Source organism: Curcuma longa, chromosome 5, assembly GCF_044706935.1.
Source record: "Curcuma longa cultivar G26 ecotype Majalengka, Jawa Barat chromosome 5, ITB_CL_G26_1.1, whole genome shotgun sequence".
NCBI classification, from domain to species: domain Eukaryota; kingdom Viridiplantae; phylum Streptophyta; class Magnoliopsida; order Zingiberales; family Zingiberaceae; genus Curcuma; species Curcuma longa.
In genome coordinates, this window is record NC_133865.1 from 4,050,018 (window position 1) to 4,074,869 (window position 24,852).

A 24,852-nucleotide genomic window follows, 5' to 3' on the forward strand; every position below is an offset into this window, starting at 1 on the left:
GACCTATTGACTCAATAGGTGAATCATTCTTTAAAAATTTGTTACACTTGTACAACATATTAGAAATATAAAATAAAATCAACTTGATTAATCGCATCAAAATAATCTAGTGAAACTCAATTACTTGGGCATGGTTGCATTAAAAACTCTAACATGTGAAAAAAGTGTTGACTCTAAAATGGTGGCAATTTCAGATGAAGATAATGTTAAAGACTAAGGCGAACACGTAACCTCTTCTGGTATTGCATGAGATCATGGGGATGATAACAAATACAAGGACAATATAAGCAACAATGAAACGGTGAAGATGAGCCATCTCTATGATTGTCTGTGGATAATAAGAATGTATGAAGTTGTTGGTAATTGTTATGGGTGGTTATGAGTGTGGACCGAGGGAGTGAGGAAGCGGCTTGGCCAGTCGATCCGACTCCTATGTCAGTTCATATCTATCAACTCCAAGGCTGGCCCGAGTCGGTTCTCGACTCGTGTCTCTTTCCCCGGGAGCCGAGTCTCTCTTCATCCAGATGCGGTTTGAATATGGAACACGGAGCCGACTCCTTGGTGTCCAAGGCACCGCCCGAGCCGAACCCTTATTCAAGTCGCCTCTTATGTAGCTGATTCCTCCTATGTAGTCGATTCCTCACAAGGTCCACTCCTTGGTGTCCAAGGCACTGCCCCGAGCCGAACCCTTATTCAAGTCGCCTCACAGGTCGACTCCTTCTGCAAACTTGCGGCCTCTCAATCGGCTCAGTTACTTCACCCTCATTCGGATTCGGCTAAGGTTTACGCCGAACGACCATCACGGTGCCCGACCTCGTCACTCCCATCATTCCTTCTGACCGTCCCATACTCCATAATTATGATTGCCGCTTTGACACCCACGTGCGAAATGACCTTACGAGCGTATGTCAACGATGAGACTTTTATCTTGATCATTCCATATCTTTTTGACAAGATCATGTTTAGCGACTGATGTGCGTAGGGTATACATATGTTTCTTATGCTTTAATCGCACATCCTTCTGTACTTCGTGCTATTTCCTACATTCATTGCATCCTTTATCTGTGCATTAGGCATGATTTTCTTCATTTTCTAGTTCGGAGGTCTGCTCGTGTGTTTATGTATTTGCAGGACGGAAATGGAGCGAAAAAGGTGAGACGGAGAAGTAATTGAAGACAAGGCAAGACAGGGCTGTGCCTCACAGGCACGGTTGTGTTTCATTCCTCCAGGGACCGTGCCCCCCAGGGCACGACCGTGCTTCTTCACAGGCAGAACCAACACATGACCGTACTCACCAGGCACGACCGTGCTTTCCATCAGAGGACCAACTGCCAGGGGTCGTGCCAAATAGGCACGGCCGTGCCTTCGCTCCAGCATCCAGCCAGAGCATGGTCGTGCCCCACAGGCACGACCGTGCCATTTTTCCAGAGCCGCGGCTGCCCCTAGCCGTGCCCCACAAGCACGGCCGTGCGATTTCCAGAACCCCGACTGGCCACGGCCGTGCCCCACAGGCACGACCGTGTCTATTCTCCAGAGAAGCGGCAGCACACGACCGTGCCTCCCAGGCACGGCCGTGTGACGAAGGCGTGCTTGCCGTGTGGAGTAGGGTAATTAGAGGGAGCATATAAATACCCTCCTTAAAGACCCTAAGAAAGGGGGAAGACCTTGGGAGAGACCCTAGGAGTGATTGAGAGCCACCGAAGCCGCCTTCTAGAGCAAGAATCGACGATCCATCCATCCGTCTGGGAATACTCCATCGCCTCCATCCACCGTCAACGAGGAGATTGCAAGGCGGAGAAGAAGACCTACCTTGATAAGTTTTATTTCCTTTTTCCGTCTTGAATTTTAGGATATAAAATGTATTATTTCAAATCTTCTTCGTGTTGTAATTCCTCCGTTATGGAGTTGTCCTCTAGATTCTAGGATGTAGGAGGAATCGAGGTGTTATGGATGATTGAACTTGTGGATTTGTTGTTTACCATGTTCAATGATATATGTGTGCATATTGCTTTATGGACTTGTGCCTTGTGCTTGTTTGATAATATGTCTATGAATGGTATTGAGTCTATGAGGATAAAGGTGAATTGTGATTTTGAGGATTCTTAGGATCGTATAACCGGGGTGCCTTGTGACAGAAGGCGAACCTTTAACCGGACCTTTCGAGGAAATCTTTAGGCTATAATGAATCTTTGTGAGGGATAACTAATGGTTATTGATTGTTAGGGAGAGGTCCTTAAATGGGTACCCTGTGACAGAGAGTAGGACACTAGTAGTATGTTGGAGTGCCCGGGTGACAGCGGGAGAGCTATAATCAGGCTATCTGGGGTCATCTCAAACTGACAATCGTAACACTAGAACGCCATTGATTTTATTCCGAGGAAACCTGACGAGGTCTAATTGGATATTTTGGTTAGAATCCCTGCAAATGTGCAAATATTGAGGAATGGTGAAGGATTCATAGTCAATCAATCATAATCTCGAGGAATCCGAAGTCCTAGCATCGTTTTCCCCAATCTGTCATAGTTGATTTTTCTCTGTTTGAGGTTTAGGAGCTCGACTACACTCTATCTTCCCCACACCAACTCAAACTACGTGATTTCTCCACTCTTATTGTGCTAGTTTAGTGATCAATTTCAAGGTCCCTGTGGATTCGATATCTTCTTATTACTTGACGACATTCTGTATACTTACGGAAGACACATCAAGTTTTTGGCGCCGTTGTCGGGGATCGTGCGTAATTTTTTACTAAGCTTTTACATTAAGAGTTTTTCTTTCTTTTATACATTGCTTCCATTTATTCTTGTTGGGACCGATGCGTTCGCTAGAGGGGGTGAATAGTGATTTTTGAGTTTTCCAGTGAAATCGTTAGCGGAAGCAAAAATAAAAGCAAAGAGAAGATCACAATCGCTAACCCGGTTTGTTTACTTGGTATCCACCTCAATGAGGTGACTAGTCCAAGGATCCACACACACAGACAACCTTTTCCACTATGAAAAATCTCCTTCTCAAAGAACTCTTTGAAGGCGGGGAAACCTTGACAAATCGATCTCTTCCTTTCACAAGATGTGTAGTGAAGTTTAGAGGAAGAGGAATATGAAAGACAACACTTGAAGATCTTACAGAGATGATAGAATGAAAACCACACATTCTCCAATCGTCAAACTATGTTTTTATAAGATTCTCGACATCAGTCGACTGCTCCAAGGGTCAGTCGACTGATGGGCTTCAACGGCTATTTCATCTGCATTTAATTCTCCAGCTGTCAGCTCAATGGTCGTCTATCAGTCGACTGATGAACAGTACCAGTCGACTGATCCATCTGAAACCTCTGTGTGTGCTTCTGATCAACCACCAGTCGACTGCACCAATAGTGCAGTCGACTGATCAAGCTGAAACTCTCCTTTCAGCTTCTTCTTTAGCCCTTAGCCTTGACGCAAACCTTCAAACGTCTTCCACAAGCCTCGTGCTCTTCCTTGCACTAGCTTGAGACGTTTCCCTCAGCTTCGTCGTGCTAAGTCTCCCTTTGCCAAGAGGCCGCGCCTCCGGGATTTCACCTTTGCCAAGAGGCCGCGCCTCCGGGACTTCACCATTCGCCAAGAGGCCGCGCCTCCGGGACTTCATCATTTGCCAAGAGGTCGCGCCTCCGAGACTTCACCATTTGCCAAGTCTTCCAACCTGGACTTTCCTGTGAACTCAATTCACACACGTTAGATCACCAACATTGCCTAACTTAAATTCATTTTAGCCAAACATTAAAATCCAATTCACTTGGGGCAAGATTGCACCAACAATCTCCCCCTTTTTGATGTTTGGCAAAAATTCATTTAAATTAGGTCTTTAAAATAACATGTATTAAATAACAACAATTTGTTCCAGTGAAAATGAATCAATAACCATTCATAAGCATAATGAATCAATAGGTATCAATAAGCATGATCAGTATGAGCATTAAATCATGAATAACGTTAAACCTAACTTTAACCAATTCATTCTCCCCCTTTTTTGTCAACCATCAAAAACATGGGAATCCAAAGAGGTAGAATCAAAAACATATAGAATAAAAACCCAAGAGGGAGCTTAACTTGTAAAAATGACCAACTTTTGGCACAAACTCCCCCTAAAGCCTTACTTCCTAATGCACCAACAATTTGTTGTGTACATCGAAGTTGTAGATTTTGAACATTCCTATAGACCATAATATGCTCCTAGAGCATGCATCAATTAATAGAGGGCAAAGGATGTCCAATTATCAAGAAACGGATCAAAACAGTGACATCAGTCGACTGGTATCTGAAGCAGTCGACTGATATCTGAAAACTTATTTTTCAAAGTAATTCATAAGTAATTCAGTTTTCGTCAAAAAAATTATGAAATTTTTATACTGTAATTACTTACATCATATATAATCATGGAAAAATAATTTGAAAAAGTTTTCCTTATTAAAATATTTTTTGATACTATATATCAAAAAATATGAAATTCTAAAACTTTAAGAAGATTAGTATCACCAATGATAAGGGAAATGATTTCCTACCAATAGATAGTGCTAGGATGTTTAGAAATCAACATGAGATGTTTCTAAATCCTAGGTTTTGGATTTGATTTTCTTTTCAAAATTCCATGTTTAACCCAAACGCTCCCCCTAAATCCCTACTCCCCCTATAACACACACCAACAATGGCTTTGTGGAGCCTAAATTATATGTATGATTAATCCTATATACCATAAAAATGTTTCTAGCGCATATGACAAAAATTAGTAGGTCATAGGATGTGCAAATAGTCAAGAAAGGGTAAAAATCAGAGAATTTCAACCACATCAGTCGATTGATTGAAATTATTTTTTATTGAACCAAAAATGCAATAGTAATTTGCTCCAAAACTTCCAAGAACTAGCCATGGTTGTGAAAAACTCCTTTTAAAGCCTTTAGGTCGAGTTGATTTCCGCTTATCATTCGACTAATCTTACTCATCGTCGATTGATATGGTCTCTGACTTGTTGACCTTTAAACCTTCTGAAATTTATTTGATTTTATCAATTATTTGAACAACAGTCAATTATTTAAACATCAGTCGACTAATTCTATAAGTTGAATCAAGCATATGAGTTGATATACTTATGTTCGACTTTCGATCGATATCAATCGATTGATGCAACTCATCAATCGACTTAAGCAATCAAATTTGACTTGCTTCTGTTCGTTGTAACTGTCATTAGTTGACAGTTATAATCCATCAATCAAATTAAGTAATCGAATTTGATTTACCTCTAATTGCTTTTGATCGACATCAATAGATTGATACCCATGATCAATCGACTGATATCGAATAACAAAATATATCTCTAAACCAGCTCTGTTTCACATCAACGATCGCCTTGTTCTAATATTTGAATAAAAAAATTATGGCATTCAAAAGTTTATTCTATCGTTTCCGCATCACTATCAATCGACTAATACTCATGTTTCAACTTTATCAAAGTCGAATTCTCATCATGTCCTCCTGTATCAAGTTGGCATTAACCTACCATAACTTTCTTTATCCGATATCCGATTAATATTGACTTGTCAAGACTTTCCATCGCCTAATATCCAGATAATCTTTACCTGTCGGAACTTCACCCTTACTTAGCATCTAATCAATCTTGACTAGAGCCAAGGTTGAAGAACATGGTGTTCTTTTTGTATTCCATTTTAAGGCATGTTGAGTTGGAAATCATGGCGGAGGGCGCAGCAGCACAAGGGTGCTCCATCTAGGCTTTTTCAATTTGATGTGGAGTCCATTTAATCCGTTAAGATTTTCATTGTCTATCCGATCGATCATGACTTTCTTATTTAGTCATCTGCACACTTAATGAATATGTTAAATCTTAAATGCTTAATTTTAAACTTTTTATCAATATCAAAATATATGTTCAATTATCTAATATTTTTTTTTAACTAACATGATAACTATTTCGACGGCTTAGTTCATTTAGATTAGACTTGACTTGGTTATTTTATTAAATAATCCTGAACTCCATAAAATTTATCCCGGTTTGGCTTGTTTATTGTCTAGATTACAAATCCTCATAAAGAAAAGATAATTTCTCATCTATTCCATAGTTTTTAATTTTTTAATTTATTATAGATACGCCAATTTTAAATATTTTTAATCTGATTTTTTATTTTTTAAAAAATGATTCATATATAGATAAAATAAAAGAGGTTAGACCCCTTAAATGTACAATTAAAAGACCAGCATCATAGCCCAGACAACACTAGCCTTTAAGCTCACATATATGACCTATCATACAAGAAACTACATCAAACCCATGACACCATCAACACCTAGACACCATAGCTCCATATGTCCACACATCACAATACTTACATGCTCATCTACAGGCCATACAAAGCACCATAGTCCACAAAACCAATCTCATCTAAGGAACAGAGTCACCGGCAACTTGGATGCTACCGTGGCTTGAGATCTACATATCGATACACATGGACTTATACTCTGCGAAAAATTCAATCAAAATTTGGGATAATATCTTGATAACACTTTCAATTTCATGCCTCCCATATATAGTATATCAAGTTGAGGATGCCGAGGTAGCACACCTTGATTTTCCGTCGCCCATTCTTGCAATGTCGCCCAAGAACCTGTTGCATCTCCTCAAAAGAAGTAAAATTTTACCCAATAATGAGCCAATGCTTGACCATGCCCCATACCTCACAAACCTTGGGACATTTAAAAAACAAGTGGTGGTTGGTTTCTTCATGAAGTTGGCATAACTCACACAACTTGTTAGGCTCATACTCCACACGATCATTGGTTCTCAAGTGTTCATTTGCTAACATCCACAAGATAAATCAATTCTTAAGCATAACTTCTGACCTCCACACCACTAGACTCCAAGCAACCTCCAAACCCCGTGGCATGAAAAAATGATAAGCATTAGAAACTCCTTTTTTTCTACCAACAAACCAATCTATCATAGCCATACTAGCCCTCCCCACACCATTTGATCTATGGATAATCTTGTCTCAGATTTCAATAAATCTTTTAATTAGAGGAGAATCCGAAAGCTTTGCATTCCATGTCCAAAAATTTACATTCTTAACATAATGATGATGCACCCAATTCACCCATAGAGAATTCTTCCGAGATTATATGTTCCAAAGTATCTTACTTAGCAAAGCTTCATTCCATGCGTGGAGATCCCAAAGACCATAGCCTCCATCCTTCTTTGATAGATAAATTTTAGACTAAGAGATAGGAGGCCACTTAGAAGACCACACAAAACTTCAACAAATAGTCTTGATATTTTCAATTACCCCACTTGGAATTGGTAGCATAGGTAGCCAAAATCATACCATACCTTGAAGAACCGTGCCTACCAATTCTAATTTACCGACGTAAGATAACATGTGCTTGGGCCACACATTAATCATTCGAGTGATAGCATCCAAAAGTGGGAAATGCCACGAAGTTTTCGGGACAATATATCAATGCATAGACAAAATAATAAAGGAGAAAATAGATCCCCTTGCCGAAGGCCACGCCTTCCACTAAAGAAACCATACACCTCACCATTCAAAGATATAGAGTAGGAAACTGTAGTAATGCATTCCTTAATCCAATTACAAAATTGTTGAGGAAAATCAAAACCAACAAGTGCCGAAAGAAGGAATTCTCAATTAACCATATCACACGCTTTCTTTCACTTTAATCATGCACCGAGGAGAAACCCGCTTCCTTGCATACTTACGAAGCAACTCTTGAGTCAAGTAGATGTTGTCACCAATAGACCTTCCTTTAATGAAAGTCATTTGTGCCGAATCTAATAAGAATTCCAAGACAACCGGTAATCGCCCAACAAGTATCTTTGAGATGATTTTATAAACCACATTACAGCATGAAATTGGTCTAAAATCTGTAACACTCACCGCATGATCGCCCTTCGGCACAAGTGAAATCAAAGAGTGATTCCATTGCTTGAGCAGTTTGCCACTCTGAAAAAATTCTTGCACAGCTGCAACTCAATCGTTACCAATAATATCCAAGCAGAGAAAGAATTTTGAACCATATCCATCCGGACCCGGGGCTTTTCCATTCCCAACGTCGTGTAACAGCAGCCCGTATTTCTTCCACCTCCACTGGCTTGCAAAGTTCCTCAGTTTGGCTCCTCAACAGTGTCCGGCACATGCTGTCACTACAACAAAAACAGTCATAGACATCGGTGGAAAACCGATGTCTATGAGAAAATAGACTGATGTCTATGAAGGCGTTGTAAAAGGTCTGACATTTTAGACATCGGTTTGTAACCGATGTAATACAACTCAACGACATCGGTTTGTAACCGATCAACGACATCGGTTTGTAAAACCGATGTAATATCACTCAACGACATCGATTTCGCAACGGTGTAAAACCGATGTAATATCTGTTTAACATCAATTTTAACAACGGTTTTCGACCGATGTAATATCACAACGACATCGGTTTTGCAACGGTGTAAAACCGATGTAATATATGTTTAACATCAATTTTAACAACGGTTTTCGACCGATGTAATATCACTTAACGACAACACTTCCAAACCGATGTCATTGAATTTAAAACTGTTGTAATAACACTTATTTTTTTTATGTTGTTTGTAAATTATGATCAAGCAAGATGACAAAATTATCATAACATTATAAATTCATCAAACAAATCACAAATACAAAAGCACCGATATATTTAATCACCTCAATATTTACAAATAATCAAAAGTAACTAACAAAAATTATTCTTCTTGCAACATATTACATTGTTTTCATCCTCAGAAGGAACTAATATAGAATCCTCAACGTTTACAAATAACCTTTTGACTGCTGTACTTCTACAGATACAAATCCAAAAGGGAAAAGTAAACAAAATCTCCATCTAGCATAGCAATGAATCATGAGCCACTCCATTCACTTACTTGGAACAGACTTGGACCAGCAAGCTTAAATTCTTGTATGCTCTCCGTAGACTCCATTCACTCCATTCTGTTCTTCCTTGGATGCTCTCCGTAGCATCAAATTGTATGCCTCGTCTAACTCTGCTCAATTTAAGCACCCAGCTTACAAAATTGAGAATGAATTCAAATCTTTGCAAAGTTCAAATTGAAAGGTTATAAATTGTAAGTAACTACATAATTTGCCTTGGCAATCATTATATTGACACAAAACTCGTTGCTGAGAAATGAGATAGATAGTCACGATCTCAACTAAATGAATATAATGAGCTATACTGCATATGTAACAACATTTTCTTTAGGGCATTTATTTATCGGACATTACTGAACATGGTTTTCATGGCAAAGAAGTTAGTTCAATACTCACATAGAGGGAATCAAGGATGCCTTGGTGAGGACATGTTTCGGCATCATCAGCAGATTGTGGATCCCAAGCGAGGGCAATGCATAAATGGAAGCATAGATGAGCTTGTAGAAACATACTTGAACTGTATTGTTAGCCAGATCCAGCATCCATAAACCAATCACAAAAACAACAGCTGCTCTCCATCGTCCTAAATCACAATATAGTTAAATTTGATATATCAAGGCAGTGAATTAATTCATATAAAGAAACAGATAGTGTTCCCAATTTTACAGCAAAACAAATCATGAGGCAGCCAAGAAATTGAAGAACAGCTGATAGTGTAACAACATTTTCAACTGATGAATAAGAACATTCATCACTAATACAAATATCTGTAATCCTGCTAGTGCTCCTGCTTTAGTGCAAAAATTTGTGTTTCTATCACAGAGACAATAAAAGTAACAAAAGTAAAATAATTCTGATATGCAGGTCAAGTTAGTCGATGCAACAACGCTGGAAGTTGATCAGTAGCTACAATTCCTTAAACAGTCATCCACAGATCTCTATAAAAAGTTTGGAATTAAGATCAAATCTCAGCCAAGAACTTTTGGCAGCAGCCTTCACACAGTGCTCCTCACACAGTGCTTCGCATCCGGTTGTTGAGGAGCCTATGTTAAAACTACGTATTTAAATAACTCATTCGAGGATAGTGAAACAGTTGCTAATCACAAGGACATACCTTGACAACTTCCCATGTTGGTTGTTTTTTCCCTTTCCTTCCCGCCTCCGCATTATACAATGTCAAGGCCCTTCATGCATATAAGAGTTTATTGTAAGAAAAGAACATGTTTCAACAAAGTTAAGAAAAGAACCTAAAAAACTTACATGTTGACCACATATTTCCAATCTTGATCATGGATGCGGTGTCTAAGAGGATCCAACAAATAAACAATCTCCTTTTCAACATTGAGGATAGTCAAAATCCAATGAAAACTACTCAAAGAGATATAATTAGTGCATGCAATCGCACAAGTTCTCAAAATATGCAAGTGAGAGTGATATACAATGTCAACAAAGTTAAGAAAAGAACCTAAAAAACTTACATGTTGACCACATATTTTCAATCTTGATCATGGATGCGGTGTCTAAGAGGATCCAACAAATAAACAATCTCCTTTTCAACATTGAGGATAGTCAAGTATCATGGCAAGGGACATTGAGGATAGACAAGTGCCCACCTTACCCTAGTCACACCCCAACTTAGCTCTATAATGCGAAGCATAGACTAATTGGAAAGCTTTATAAGTCCTAAATGAGTCAAGTATCATGGCCATGAAAGTTAACTCCAAATATTCTAAGTAGGCTGGATCATGGCATTATCATCGACTGGGAGTCATTCTAGGTTTAGTTATTTATATGTTCTTGAAGCAAAAGTGGTAACTATTTGATTAAGTCCTACATTAGATACATTATATTAAGTTATATGATAATGATATAAAGAGACACCAATGAAGCAAATTCTTTCGAAATATTTTTCATATCAAGACTAGGAATTTTACTAAAAAATTTCTGGAGGAAAAGATAGAACTTTTAAACCAAAAGGAATGAGCAGCGTTACTGAGATAGTTTGGTTGCCAAATTTTTATCAGGGCTTTGGATTTGAAAATTTCAACTGCATTTAGTTATCCTAAAGAACCAATTAGCTCAGAAATATGAACTAGTTAAGAGGAACAAAGGAAAACAAAAAAAAAAGATTGTGAATTAGCAAAACTAACCTAGTAGGGAACTTGCTATCATAACGTGCTTCAGCCCGAAGCCACCAGAGCAGAACCTTCTTCCCGCAGTTACCTAGTGGCTCAACTGACGTCGCATCCTTCAGCAAATCAAGTGGGCTCTCGATCTCCTCCCCGTTAATCCCAACATCATCAAGATCTCGAACCCAATTGGGCTTCCCCTCCGCCTCCTTCCATAGTAATCTCGAGTTAATCACAAAACCAGACCATTCGAGCTTCGAAGGCAACACAGTCACTCCTTCGCCCACGAAGATGGCAGCTTTTTTCGCATACGGTAAGGTGTTGAAGGTGTGCCAGCCGATCAAGTGGCCCGAGGAGTTGCAGGCCGGACCTTGGATCGGCAAATGCGAGAGTTCCTTCTCTCCCTCCCGCTGTTGCTTCCGCGATGAAGTCTCGGGAGCCGCGGAATGCGCTAGAATTCCCACCGATACCGCGCCCATCCACTCCACCTTCTGGATCTCGTCGAAGAGCTCCATGGTGTGGACGTTGCTGTCATCTGCGAACAGGACGATCCCGTCCAATCTTCGCTCCCGGATAACTCTGATTTCGAAGAAACAAAGTTCGCAATGAATAATAAAGTATTATTATTATTTAAAAAAACAAACTATCTTGGAAGAGGAAGAGGCGACAATCGGGCCGAAAGGGCACACACTTGAGGGCGTAGAGGCGCATCCGGGCTTCGAGGCGGTGTCTGTCGCTCCAGACAACCGATATCTGCTCGCGAAAGGGGAGGTGGAGAACAGGAACGAGGGAGCTGGAGAGGATCGCGGAAGTCTCGTTGGAGAGATCGCCGGCCTCAACGACGAGCCAGGTGAGGGGGTGCGGGACAAGCATGAGAGAGTGGAGGAGGCCGGTGAGATGGAGGGCTTGGAAGGTGCGGGCATAGGTCGGCGTGATGACTAGAATGGGGCGGGGATTCTTCACTCCGTATTGGAGGCGCTGCTCCTGCTGTACTCTGGCTACGAAGGAGGAAGAAGATGAGGTAGGGCGGCGGCGGTAGACGCTGGAGAAGGAAGAAGCAGGGCTCGGGTTTGTGAGGAAGGGGCGTGATTCGGAATGCAGATGAAACCGAGGTTAAAAAGTTATTCGGCGCAATTAAATGGGGTTTACCATTAAAAACCTAAGATTTGGAAGCGTGTGGTGGAAGAAATATTTGGAGGGAGAGAGGGAAAGAAAAAACGAAAATATACAACGGTTTTAAATTGTTGTTATAGCTTTCAAAACCATTGTTGAAAGCGTAAATAGACATCGGTTTTAAATTGTTGTTATATCTTTCAAAACCGTTGTTGAAAGCGCAAATAGACCACGGTTTTCAACCTGTTGTCGTAGTATTCAAAAACCGTTGTTGTAGGCGGACATAGACAACAGTTTTAAAACCGTTGTTGTATCCTCTAAAAACCGATGTCGTAGTCTCCCATCAACCTCTCAAAGACATCGGTTTTTATTAAAACCGTTGTAAAAAAGTAAAAGACATCGGTTTTATGGCAAAACCGATGTCTTTTGAGTGTTGTTAAAGACCGATTTTCTTGTAGTGTGTCCATGTCGCCCAAGTTGCTACCCTCTCTAACATGTCCAAGCAAACCATGAAAATAATCCATGCACTCCTCCGCAACCTCCTCTATACTCTCCGTTTGATCACCGTTTCATTGTTGGTGCAGTTTGCACTAACAGTCTAACTCAAGTTTTGATGAATGACAAATAGGTTAAAGTTAGGTTTGTTATGGGTTTAACCTTCTTACTAAGTGTGCAGGGTTGAAAGATTTAGAACCAAACAGCAGACTGAAGTCCAGAATGGTTGAGTCCTGGCAGGAAGTCCAGTTGGATCCGCGAGGCCTGACAACTGGCTGAAGACCAAATTGGTGGAGACTTGGCAAGAAGACCATGGTGGTTGAGCCTTAGCAAAAGACCTGGTGGGTTAGAGAAGTCTAGTAAATTTGCGCTAAGGTAAGTCACTGGAGGAGCGAACCAGTGATGACGAGTTCCATTTTGGAACTTTAAACGCGGTCCAACTTTAGACCCACTTGGGTGATCTAAGTTGAGGCCTAGTTAGATCTTGATCTGGATTGACAGGATCTAATTAATTTTAAATAGTCTGTATTTTAGTATATTTTATTATTATACTAAATCTATTTTATAGAGTTTATTTGATATATAGATAAAATTAATTTTGCATGTGAACTTTACAAAATTAATCTTTATTATTATTTATTTTTCTAATCTGAAATTTTATTAAATGATAAAATTATTCCTATAATAATTATTTAAGGAGGATAAAATTTCTATATAATATAATATATATATATATATATATATTATTTGAATTATTCTTTGATCCTAGATAAGATAAACTGCTAGGTGTGGATCAAGTTTTATATTTTTTTAAATATTTGCAGATCTAGATAAACTTGATAGTGCCTATATAAAGCTGCGGTCAGTGCATGAATCACACAACTTCGACCAACGTCATTCTTCTACGGCGGCCCGAGCTTTGACATGACCACGTCCAACTTCTGCCGAAAGATCACCCCCAACATCCGAGCTCGTCCAGAATCTTCTATTGTTGGGTAACGAAGAAGTTTTTTTTAATATTTATTTTTACACTTATTTAAAAGTTAAAAGTGTGGGGTTGTCACACTTTTTCTCATTGTATTCGACTACTCTATCGGGAGTTTACCGGTAGAGAGACTTAGTGGATTGCCCAACGGAAAGGTCCAAGGGACCTGGGCCTTCGAAGTAGGAGTCGCCAACATCTCCGAACGAAGTAAAAAAATTACTTGTGTCTTTCGTACTTATTTTCTTTTATCGCTTCGTATTCTCTTTTCGCTACGCATGCTTTTCAAAGCACGTTTCTTTTAACTCTGATTAAATAATATAAAAGAATTTTAAAAAGACACGTGATTCACCCCCCTCTCACGTGCATCGGTCCTACAACCGTTTCACTTTAGGAGTGTAATAATAGCATTACACATATTGTTTCGCTTTACCACATCATGAAAGAACTTGGTACACTTGTCCGCACTCCTTAGATATGCATTCTTGGCCCGTTGTTGATAAAATTGCCTTTCCACCTCGGCTAAGCGATTGGCTTGTTTCCAAATTAAATACTACTACACTCCAAAGGTGCTAGATTGCCATCAAGAATACCCTGTTGAACCACCACCAACTCCTCCTTTGCTCTCTGTGAAAGTTCCAAAATGTGACAAAAATTCTCCTTGTCTATGAGTCTCTTACAACTGCCTCAAAATCTTTGTGCAATGTCCACATATTGAGAAACTTGAAAGATCTATTCGGCCAGCTCTTTCCCAATGTATGCACTATGACACAAGAATGATCAGAGAGACAACCCGATGTCATAAACTCCGTGTATGCATCAAAAGCTGTCATAAACTAAAATGAATTAACCAAAACTCGATCAAGCTTACAAGATATTGTACCATTTGACCATATGAAACAAGTTCCAATTGATCGAAGGTTCAAAAATCCACATGCTTGGGAAAAAATCTACACATCCCTCATTTCATGATTGGTGACTGGTGCCCCCCCCCCCTTATTTTTCATCGATGGATAGAAAAGTGTTGAAATCCCCCATAACCATCCACGGAGTATAAATAGAGTCCCCCAAATTCATAAGCGCTTCCCATAATGGCCGCCTTGTGATAATAGAATGAAGCCCATATATAAAAGTGACCGGAAAGCTCCTGCTAGAAATACAACAACGAACATGTCAAAATTCACCCTCTGGGAATCCCATAGAAGTAATATTTGCCCAAAACTAGAAAAATCAAAGTTATGTGCATCCGCCATACCTGAGAACCTTTGTTGTAAAATTGGGCTTAAAGAGTGAACATTTAACTTTGTCTCCAATAATACCAAAACCTGAATGTTTTTTTTGGAGAAGATGTTGCACTCCCCCATGCTTAAGAGGCTTGTGGAAGCCCCTAATATTCCATGAAGCCACCTTTATTGTCCACCTCTTTAGGCTGCTCGTGCCTAGTGTTTAGGGTTTAGGGTTCGTCCAATCATTGGTAACCAGTGTGCTACTCCCATTGTCCGCATTTGCAGTTGCTAAGGTAGCTGGAGGCACTATATAGGATATAGATGCCTCCAATGTTGTACAACGATCCTCACCAGCCGGTATACCATCACATAATGCATCAAATGACGAAGAGGAGGAGGAGGAACTCCCCCACCTGTAAAGGTCAGTTGTACTACTAGATCTTATAGCCGGTTGACCACTTCTTCTTGCTGTACATAATTCTTCATTCCTCCCCACCACTTGTGTGGGCTGCTGTGGCGCTCTCGTACCTGTACCTTGCTGCTCAACATGTCTATCATCCGGGGGCACAATAGCCACCGGGACTAAGCTGCATCTCAAAACTATCACAAGTCCTTCTTGAGCCTCCAGCACCTTAACATTTGGTTGTTGTTGCATTGGCCTCCACCTCGACCTTGTACAGTTTCGATACCTTGTTCTTTGCCGCCCTCGACCCCTAGTCGATTAAGATCGTGGCCGCCCTTGATCATGTGCATTTGGATCAGTTCAGGGTTGGTGCTCAGCCCGAGTATGCTGCTGTCCAACCTGCTCCTCCCTTCGTTGACAAGTCTCCGTTTGGTGCCCCATCTTTTTGCATTCTTGACAAAACACAGGAGTCATCTCATATATGATCTTCAAGTCCACTTAAACCTCTGTTGGAAGAGTAATATTTCTCTCGCTGTGCACGTCAAGCTATCCGGATGGTTTGCCCACCTCAAAGCCATGAATTTGCTCTCCAAAGGTAGGAATCTCCACCATTAGCCATGCATAATCGAATCGTTCTCACGTGCGCGTCAAGCTATCCATGTACAATGGTTTGTCCACCTCAAAGCCAACTTTGCTTAACACCAATTGTGACCAACAATCTAGAGGGAGCTCATGTATTTCATATCCACGATGGAACATATCGTCCATCTTCTTCTAAAGTCCAAAATTGGACTCGTCCTCACTGGTTCGCTCCTCCAACATAAAGCATTTCGGCTCAACCACCTTGGTCTTTCTGCCAAGTCTCAACCAATCTTCAAGAATAGAGGAATACCGAAGATGAAATAAGGTCCGCCATGTAGCACTGTCTCCCTGTCTTCTTCCTTGTTAAAATGGAACACCACCCATCCACTTTTATGCATGAAATACCAGTGGAGAATCCTCCATTTGGAGCCAATGATACGCACCCCGTCTCTGCCCAGATGCCTTCCCATGAAACAACCTACAAGACAATAGCCAACCGATTCTTCCACACTATCAATATCATCATAGTTGAACTCTAACCATGCTTTTTTCGCTTTATACTAATCTAGACCCATAGCTTTCATGACGTTGCAATCATTCTTGAAAAGCCCTGCCCAATTCCTTCGCAAAGGGGATTGTCCAACGACACTTGTAGCCCCATCTTGACCAGTCTGATGTGAAATATATGGAGCATGGTTTGTCACCGACGTTGGCTGACTTCCACCCACTGGAGGGCCCTGTTCCGACATCTCCAGCTCGCCCTCCTCCCCCACCAATAGCAGCTGCATCGGCGGCGGTGGCGAACAAGATGAAGATGAAACCCTAGGGCATGCAACTCTCACGCTTTGACTGCAAGCGTAATTGCCTAACACTTCATTTCTATCTCATTTTAAACTGTCTTGGATAAACTTTTTATAGTGAATGACCCTATCGCTGAAACAATCTCATATCAAAGAACCCCCTATGAGATTTTTGGAGGCACGGTACCACTATGTTGATAAGAACCTACTGTCGAAACAACACCCCAGCTTTTATCTGACATGGGCCTGTTAATTTATTTTCTTTAAAATTATTAATTTTAGGATATTTATTTCCTTATTATAACAAGAAAAGTCAAGATTTTTTTTATAAACTTGTTTTGATAGAAAATGTGCCAATTATAATTAATCACTAATTCTTATAAAATAAAAATATAATTACTATATCATAAAGATTAAACGTATGATTGATTGTCCATGTTTTTCTAATTTTTTATTGTAGATATATTAATTTTAAATTTTTTTTAATCAAATGATCTTTAAATTTCTTTTCTTTTATCAAACTTATTTATAATTTATATTCAATTTTATTTTCAAAAAATTATTTTTTAAAAAATATTTATTTTTTATCTGTACTATTCGATAAAAATTTAACTCCTAACAAGTTGTGTTTTTAAATCATTATTTTTAAACCTATTTTGATAATAACTATTGTAGGTGGAAGAGATGGTCTTAGAAAAAGTATTATAAAATTAACTTTTAAATTTACAGTCATGCCACCTAAGAGGATTGAGCATCTACCGGTCGTGCCTACACCAGATGATGATAGTTCTCCTTCTGGTTAGTTTTTGCTGTATTTAAATTACAAAAGGTTTATTTACTTTGTTATTTGTTAAAGTAATTCATTTGTTAATTCTTAATTCTTTTGCATCTACAGGCCGACCGTTACGTAGGGAGACACGTGGTACACATTCTGATCGGCTGCGACGCCAGATCGAGGAGCGGGGTAGATTACCCATTACCTTCCGTAAGAGCGATGGCCATCCGATTGGCCCCAATGCAGCTGCATTTATGACTGAGTTGGGTGTTTCAATAAAGAAGTTTGCTCCGTTACAAATTAAGAGTTGGAAGCATATCCCCGCTGATAGGAAGAATATGATATATGATCGATTATCAGTAAGTACTAATAATTTTTAATTACATTTTTATTATTAATCACATGCCAAATTTATATTATTTATTTTTTCAGGCTGCTTTTGATATTAGCTTTGAGGAGGGTCCATCGTCTGTTAGAAAGGAGACGGACAGATTAATGAGCGCAAGATATAGAGATAATCGAAGTAAAATGCATACCCATTATAAAAAGCTATTGCACCTTCCTCCTATCGAGCGGCGGCAACATATGCCAACTGAGTTTTGTGAGATAGAAGCTGATTGGCACTATATGTGTGATTTGTTTGAGTCAGAAGCATTTCAGGTAACTTATTCTAATGTACCTATTTTGTTGTCTTTGCATTATATTATTCATATGAATATGATTTTTTGTATGATAGGCACGATCTGCAAAAAATGTTGAAAATCGGGCAAAACTTCCATTTAATCATCGGGGAGGCTCTAAATCATTTATTCAATACAGTTATGACGGTGTAAGTATAAATTGTATAACTATCGTATATATAATGTATGAATTACAATATTAACATATTAATTTTTTCAGATCGATCAGTCACAGCGAAAAGATCGGATTACCGTCTTTAATGAAACTCATTACAGCACGTCAAAAGGGTGGGTTGGGGAGAGGGCCGCAACTGCATACGTAAGTTATTTATAATTTACTAAATTTATTATTAATCGTGTAGAATTAAATTTATAGATATTTTAACATATTTGTTATTCTTAGGATGATATGGTGAGACTGCGTGATGAATATGTTCAGACACAAGAAACTAGTGGAAATGACATCGATGCAGTACAAGTTGCCGATACAGTTTGTGATCAAGTCCTCGGTACACGCTCTGGTTATATTAGAGGACTTGGAAGTGGGCCAAAGCCAGTTAGGTCCACTTCTTCAGATGCCACCTCATCATCTAGAAGCACTAATGCAGCGTTGCGTGAAAAACTTGAATCCACCCAAGTAGAGTTAACGAACACCCGACTCCAGTTAGCAAGCACCCAAGATCAGTTGCAAGCAATGAGATCCAGACAAGATATATTTGAACAAATTCTTAATCAGTTGGCACCTGGAGCGCTACAATCTTTAATCCATGATTCTTCTTCAGCTCCACCTCCCCCTGCACCTTAGGTTGTGACGGTAAGTTAAATCTTAACCATCATCTGAGTTTCCTACTATATATATAGAGAGAGAGAGAGCCTAATACATCAACTTGAGCAGGAAGCATACTGTTCTGTTCTTCGGGCATTTAAGGCCCAATCAGATGCTATTACTTGGGTATTCATCAAGATGCATATAATTAGTTTTTCTTATTTAACATTTGATCCTTAAGGTTGATTTAAACAAATATATTTTTGTAGGAGAAGGAAGGTCTGTTATGACATGCATATTTAAATATACATAAGACTAAATGGTTTTAAGAGATCTTACTTGCACGCTCAAACTTTGTTGATTTCAAATATTAATTACTTTGCTTTTTTATTTATAAATTCTTGAATATTTGATAGTATATATTAAATATAATTGAACTTTTATTTTTTTGTTCAACTAAATATGTTTTCATTTATGTTGCTGTATTGATCACATAAGAAAATATGTCCTAGGTTATGCAAGTATGAATAAATGTTTCTTTAAGTTCAAACATTGTAGTATCATTTTCATTAACTTCTAGAATGATCTTTATCATTTTATGTATGAATTAATTAAATTTGCAGTACAAAAGACCTACTGTACCATGTTCAAGAAATAGTACAATAATATCAAAGTATGTTTGTGCAATGCATGGATTATTGACATGTTGACTAAAAGTCTGATGCCTTGTTAGGGAGTGGAGATAGAGATTTGAATCTCTGTGCTGCAACAAAACCTAGTTGAGAACTTGAGATAATTGATTTTTTTCTGTAGAAATGTTCTTTTGACTTGGAAGAATAATTTACACTAATAAATAAGTAAATTGGAATAGGAAATAATATTTTTAAGTCATCAATTACACAGTTATTTACTTGAAATGACAATGTGATTTCAGCTGTTAAACTTGCAGTAAGCCACTTTGATGCTAGAGGTAAAATTACCCTCCAAAGTCACGTTCGAGTCTTTATTAGGGAAGGTGGTTATTATTATTAGTGAATGGTGATTGCAATAACTGTCATTTATGTCTGTTAATATGTCGCGAGTTTGTTTTAAAATACAAAAAAGTTGCTGTGGATGTATTATGATTTGTCCTGTTCTTATTTGTCTTGTATTAGAGATCATATCATCTTCTTAAATAGCTACTGATTATGCTTTTTTTTTCATGAATGGCGAACTTCTTGTCAGTGCATTCTGCTATAATGATTTTCTGAGATAACATATAATTTATTTGCCTTTTTTTATTTTTGAAACTGCAGCCGAAGTATTCAATTTTCCCTTTCCATTCTTCTATTGGGTGTTGGAATTGCAACTGTGACAGATCTGCAGCTTAACTTGCTTGGGTCTATATTGTCTCTCCTGGCAATTATTACTACTTGTATTGCACAAATTGTATCCTTATAGAGCAAGCTGTCCTTTGTTAATTAAATTACATCAACAACTTTAACAGATACTAAATTCCTTTCTGAATGCATGAAGAGGGTAAAACTTTGATAAAACTTTCACATGGCCAATGATCACTGATAAAATCACTAATAAGATGGACCTCGCATTTAACGTGTAGTTGGAGTCTTGTCTGATTTTCTTCTCTCTGATGAATTGTTCTAGTTATCATGTGTATTCTTGGCACATTCAGTGTCGTTCTTAACGACATAAATCTTCCTGTAGAATAACTGGCTAAACAGTTTTGTTTTGTTTTGAGCAGGATACTTGGTTGAACAGTTTGTTTGGTTTTGATCTAATTATTGGTTGTTCTCTTTTCAGGTATACAGCATTTTCTGGGCTCTTACCTCTTCAGTTCCATTTCACCTACCATGATTAGGCCACCTGGGCCAAAACTGTATTTGAACTAATACAGCCAAAACTGTATTTGAACTAATTACTGTATTGTAATATAATTACTGCACTTGAATTGGTTCTGCACTTGAATTACTGCACTGATTGTATTTTGAGTGAACTTGTTATGGTTTGAGTGTGTTTTGAATGTATTGGATATATTGTTATGGATTGAGTGTGTTAAGATATATATTGTTATGGATTGAGCGTCGTTTGAGTGTGTTTTGATTGTTTGAGTGTGTTTTGATTGTATTTCAGCAGGATATCAGAGAAAAAATACGGGCTGGGCAGAAGAAAACCGGAAGTTAGCGACGAAAATAGCGGATTTCGTCGCTAACTTAACGACGATTTCATTAAAAAATCGTCGCTAAACATAAACTTAGCGACGAAAAATCCTATTTCGTCGCTAAAACCCGGAATGATTTCGTTCACGAAATTTGAGAGTTAGCGACGAAAATTCCCTATTTCGCCGCTAACACCCGAAATATGTTCGCGACGAAACAGCCTATTTCGTCGCTAAAACTTGAAATCTTACCGTTCAACCAATCCGGATGTTAGCGACGAAATTCCTAAATTCGTCGCTAATGCTTAGTATTTTAGGCGACGATATTTTTAAAACTCGTTGCTAATCGGATGAACATTAGCAACGAACTTTAGATAATTCGTCGCTAAATATAGCGACGAAATTTGTTGAATTAGGGACGATTATGATTTCGTTGCTAATGTTAGCGACGAAATATAGATAATTCGTCGCTAATATTAATTTGCGACAAGCTTATAGCGACGACTTTAGCGACGAACATTTTTTCTTGTAGTGCATGTTTTGATGATTTTGAGTATCATGCTTACCATTGCTTCTGTTTGATAAGATTAGACCGATGTGCTTAGGATATCTATACTGCTTTATATTTTTATCTGAATCTAGACGCGGGATTTTTACTTGAGGACAAGCAAAAGTTTAAGTCTGGGGGTGTGATGTGCGTAGGGTATACATATGTTTCTTATGCTTTAATTGCACATCTTTCTGTACTTCATGCTATTTCCTACGTTCATTGCATCCTTTATCTGTGCATTAGGCATGATTTTCTCCATTTTCTAGTTCGGAGGTCTGCTCGTGTGTTTATGTATTTGCAGGACGGAAATGGAGCGAAAAAGGCGAGACGGAGAAGTAATTGAAGACAAGGCAAGACAGGGTCGTGCCTCCCAGGCACGACCGTGTCTCATTCCTCCAGGGACCGTGCCCCCCAGGGCACGACCGTGCTTCTTCACAGGCAGAACCAACACATGACCGTGCCCACCAGGCAACTTTCCACCAGGCAGAACCAACTGCCAGGGGCCGTGCCAAACAGGCACGACCGTGCCTTCGCTCCAGCATCCAGCCAGAGCATGGTCGTGCCCCACAGGCACGACCGTGCCATTTTTCCAGAGCCGCGGCTGCCCCTGGCCGTGCCCCACAGGCACGACCGTGCCGATTTCCAGAACCCCGACTGGCCACGGCCGTGCCCCACAGGCACGACCGTGTCTATTCTCCAGAGAAGCGACAGCACACGGCCGTGCCTCCCAGGCACGGCCGTGTGACGAAGGCACACGGCGTGCCTGCCGTGTGGAGTAGGGTAATTAGAGGGGGCATATAAATACCCTCTTTAAAGAGCCCTAAGAAAGGGGGGAGACCTTGGGAGAGACCCTAGGAGTGATTGAGAGCCACCGAAGCCGCCTTCCGGAGCAAGAATCGACGATCCATCCATCCGTCCGGGATTACTCCATCGCCTCCATCCACCGTCAACGAGGAGATTGCAAGGCGGAGAAGAAGACCTACCTTGATAAGTTTTATTTCCTTTTTCCATCTTGGATTTTAGGATATAAAATGTATTATTTCAAATCTTCTTCATGTTGTAATTCCTCCGTTATGGAGTAGTCCTCTAGATTCTAGGATGTAGGAGGAATCGAGGTGTTATGGATGATTGAACTTGTGGATTTGTTGTTTACCATGTTCAATGATATATGTGTGCATATTGCTTTATGGACTTGTGTCTTGTGCTTGTTTGATAATATGTCTATGAATGGTATTGAGTCTATGAGGATAAGGGTGAATTGTGGTTTTGAGGATTCTTAGGATCGTATGACCGGGGTGCCTTGTGACAGAAGGTGAACCTTTAACCGGACCTTCCGAGGAAATCTTTAGGCTATAATGAATCTTTGTGAGGGATAACTAATGGTTATTGATTGTTAGGGAGAGGTCCTTAAATGGGTACCCTGTGACAGAGGGTAGGACACTAGTAGTATGCTGGAGTGCCCGGGTGACAGCGGGAGAGCTATAACCAGGCTATCTGGGGTCATCTCAAACTGACAATCGTAACACTAGAACGCCATTGATTTTATTCCGAGGAAACCTGACGAGGTCTAATTGGATATTTTGGTTAGAATCCCTGCAAATGTGCAAATATTGAGGAATGGTGAAGGATCCATAGTCAATCAATCATAATCTCGAGGAATCCGAAGTCCTAGGATCGTTTTCCCCAATCTGTCATAGTTGATTTTTCTCTGTTTGAGGTTTAGGAGCTCGACTACACTCTCTCTTCCCCACACCAACTCAAACTACGTGATCTCTCCACTCTTATTGTGCTAGTTTAGTGATCAATTCCACGGTCCCTGTGGATTCGATATCTTTTTATTACTTGACGACATTCCGTATACTTGCAGAAGGCACATCACCATTTCCTGAAATCAACAAGCTGTTCCGGCTCCTCCTTCAAGAATTCCAACTAGATCTACTGAAGTCCCTCTGATACCGGCTCGACGACAGCAAGTTGTCCCGGAAGCCCCGAGAGCTCATTCAACGAGACCGCTGCAAGAAGCCGATTACTATGGTGCATCTATGGAGTCTGCCATCGAACAGACCCCTCCTAGAGATCTTGCTCGGGGAAAAGGGCCGTGGCCGGGAGAAGATAGTGGGTTAGATAGTTCCCCCTTCACCCGCCGAATCCTAGAAGAAGAGCTTCCTTGACACTTCCGGACCCTGTAGTTTCCCGACTACACGGGGGCTATGGACTCGGAAGATCACATAGGACGGTTTGAGAATGCCGCCCTGCTACATCAGTATATGGACAACATCAAGTGTCGCGTCTTCTTGGCGACCCTAGCCGGGTCCCCTATGAGATGGTTCAACCGACTCCCCCCTTCCTCCATTGGCTCCTTCCCCAACTTCAAAAGTTCCTTCCTGAGACATTTCGCTACTAGCAAAACCTACTGGAAGACATCTATGGATCTTTTCTCTATCAAGCAGAAGCCCCGCGAGTCCCTAAAGGATTTTGTACATTGTTTCAACCAAGTGGCGCAAGAAGTGTCATCAGCCGCCTTCGAAGTCCTAGTAAGTGCTTTTTCTCAAGGACTAACCGAGGGCGACTTCTTCAGGTCCTTAATCAAGAAGCCTCCCGAGAATTTCGATATATTGCTAAGCCGAGCAGTCAAATACATCGACGTTGAGGAAGCTTAGTCGGCTCGGCGCAAGGACGCAGACCCCCACCAGCATAGTGGGCCCATCCACAACCCTCCACCAACCGGCTGAGCCGAACGAAGGCCTCTGCCACAACCTCTCCAGAGGCCCGAGTCAGAAGCTCCCGCAACCCCTAAAGCCAACCATCGCACCATTTAGACGGTGGATGCTCGAGCTACTCGACCGACTGGAGCTTCGCGTTGGTTGCCTCGCTTTTGCGCTTATCACCAATCTCAAAGTCATGATACGCAGGATTGTCAACAGTACGCCCGAGAGCTCCGGCAAGCTGCAGAATAGCGCGCTCGAAAACCAGCAGCCAGACTGAGTCATCAGAGATCCTCGGCGGGGCGACCAATTCCGGAATCGCCGCCACTCTCCCCAAGGCCTACTCACAAGTGAGGCCGATCTCAGAGGCGATCCCTCCCTCCCACTCGGACAAAAGACACTCGGGGACACCAAGAAGTCAACCCCGAAGATATACAGGAAGACAATCATCATAATGCTCTCCAAGGCAACATCCACATGATCATTGGAGGAGCAACAGACGGAGACTCTCACCGAGCTCGGAAGGCTC

At 40.2% G+C, this 24,852-nt stretch overlaps 3 protein-coding genes across 3 annotated transcripts; 2 read left to right on the forward strand and 1 right to left on the reverse strand.

The window, feature by feature from the left end:
* Positions 1–9,861: 9,861 nt before the first annotated feature.
* On the reverse strand, positions 9,862–15,562 carry LOC141829724 (putative beta-1,4-xylosyltransferase IRX14). The gene is made up of 6 exons (XM_074717250.1): positions 15,161–15,562; positions 14,244–14,308; positions 11,783–12,133; positions 11,113–11,670; positions 10,077–10,146; positions 9,862–9,900 (listed from the first exon to the last, which is right to left on the reverse strand). Exons 1-6 carry the CDS (start codon positions 15,560–15,562, stop codon positions 9,862–9,864), a joined length of 1,485 nt encoding a protein of 494 aa, XP_074573351.1.
* Positions 15,563–17,423: 1,861 nt separating this feature from the next.
* LOC141829725 (uncharacterized) lies at positions 17,424–18,952 on the forward strand. Its single transcript, XM_074717251.1, has 5 exons — positions 17,424–17,490; positions 17,588–17,826; positions 17,900–18,118; positions 18,204–18,296; positions 18,551–18,952. The coding sequence occupies exons 1-5, from the start codon at positions 17,424–17,426 to the stop codon at positions 18,950–18,952; spliced, it is 1,020 nt and encodes a 339-aa protein (XP_074573352.1).
* A 4,876-nt stretch (positions 18,953–23,828) lies between these two features.
* On the forward strand, positions 23,829–24,278 carry LOC141829726 (uncharacterized). The gene has a single exon (XM_074717252.1). The coding sequence runs from the start codon at positions 23,829–23,831 to the stop codon at positions 24,276–24,278; it is 450 nt and encodes a 149-aa protein (XP_074573353.1).
* The last annotated feature ends 574 nt before the right edge of the window (positions 24,279–24,852 follow it).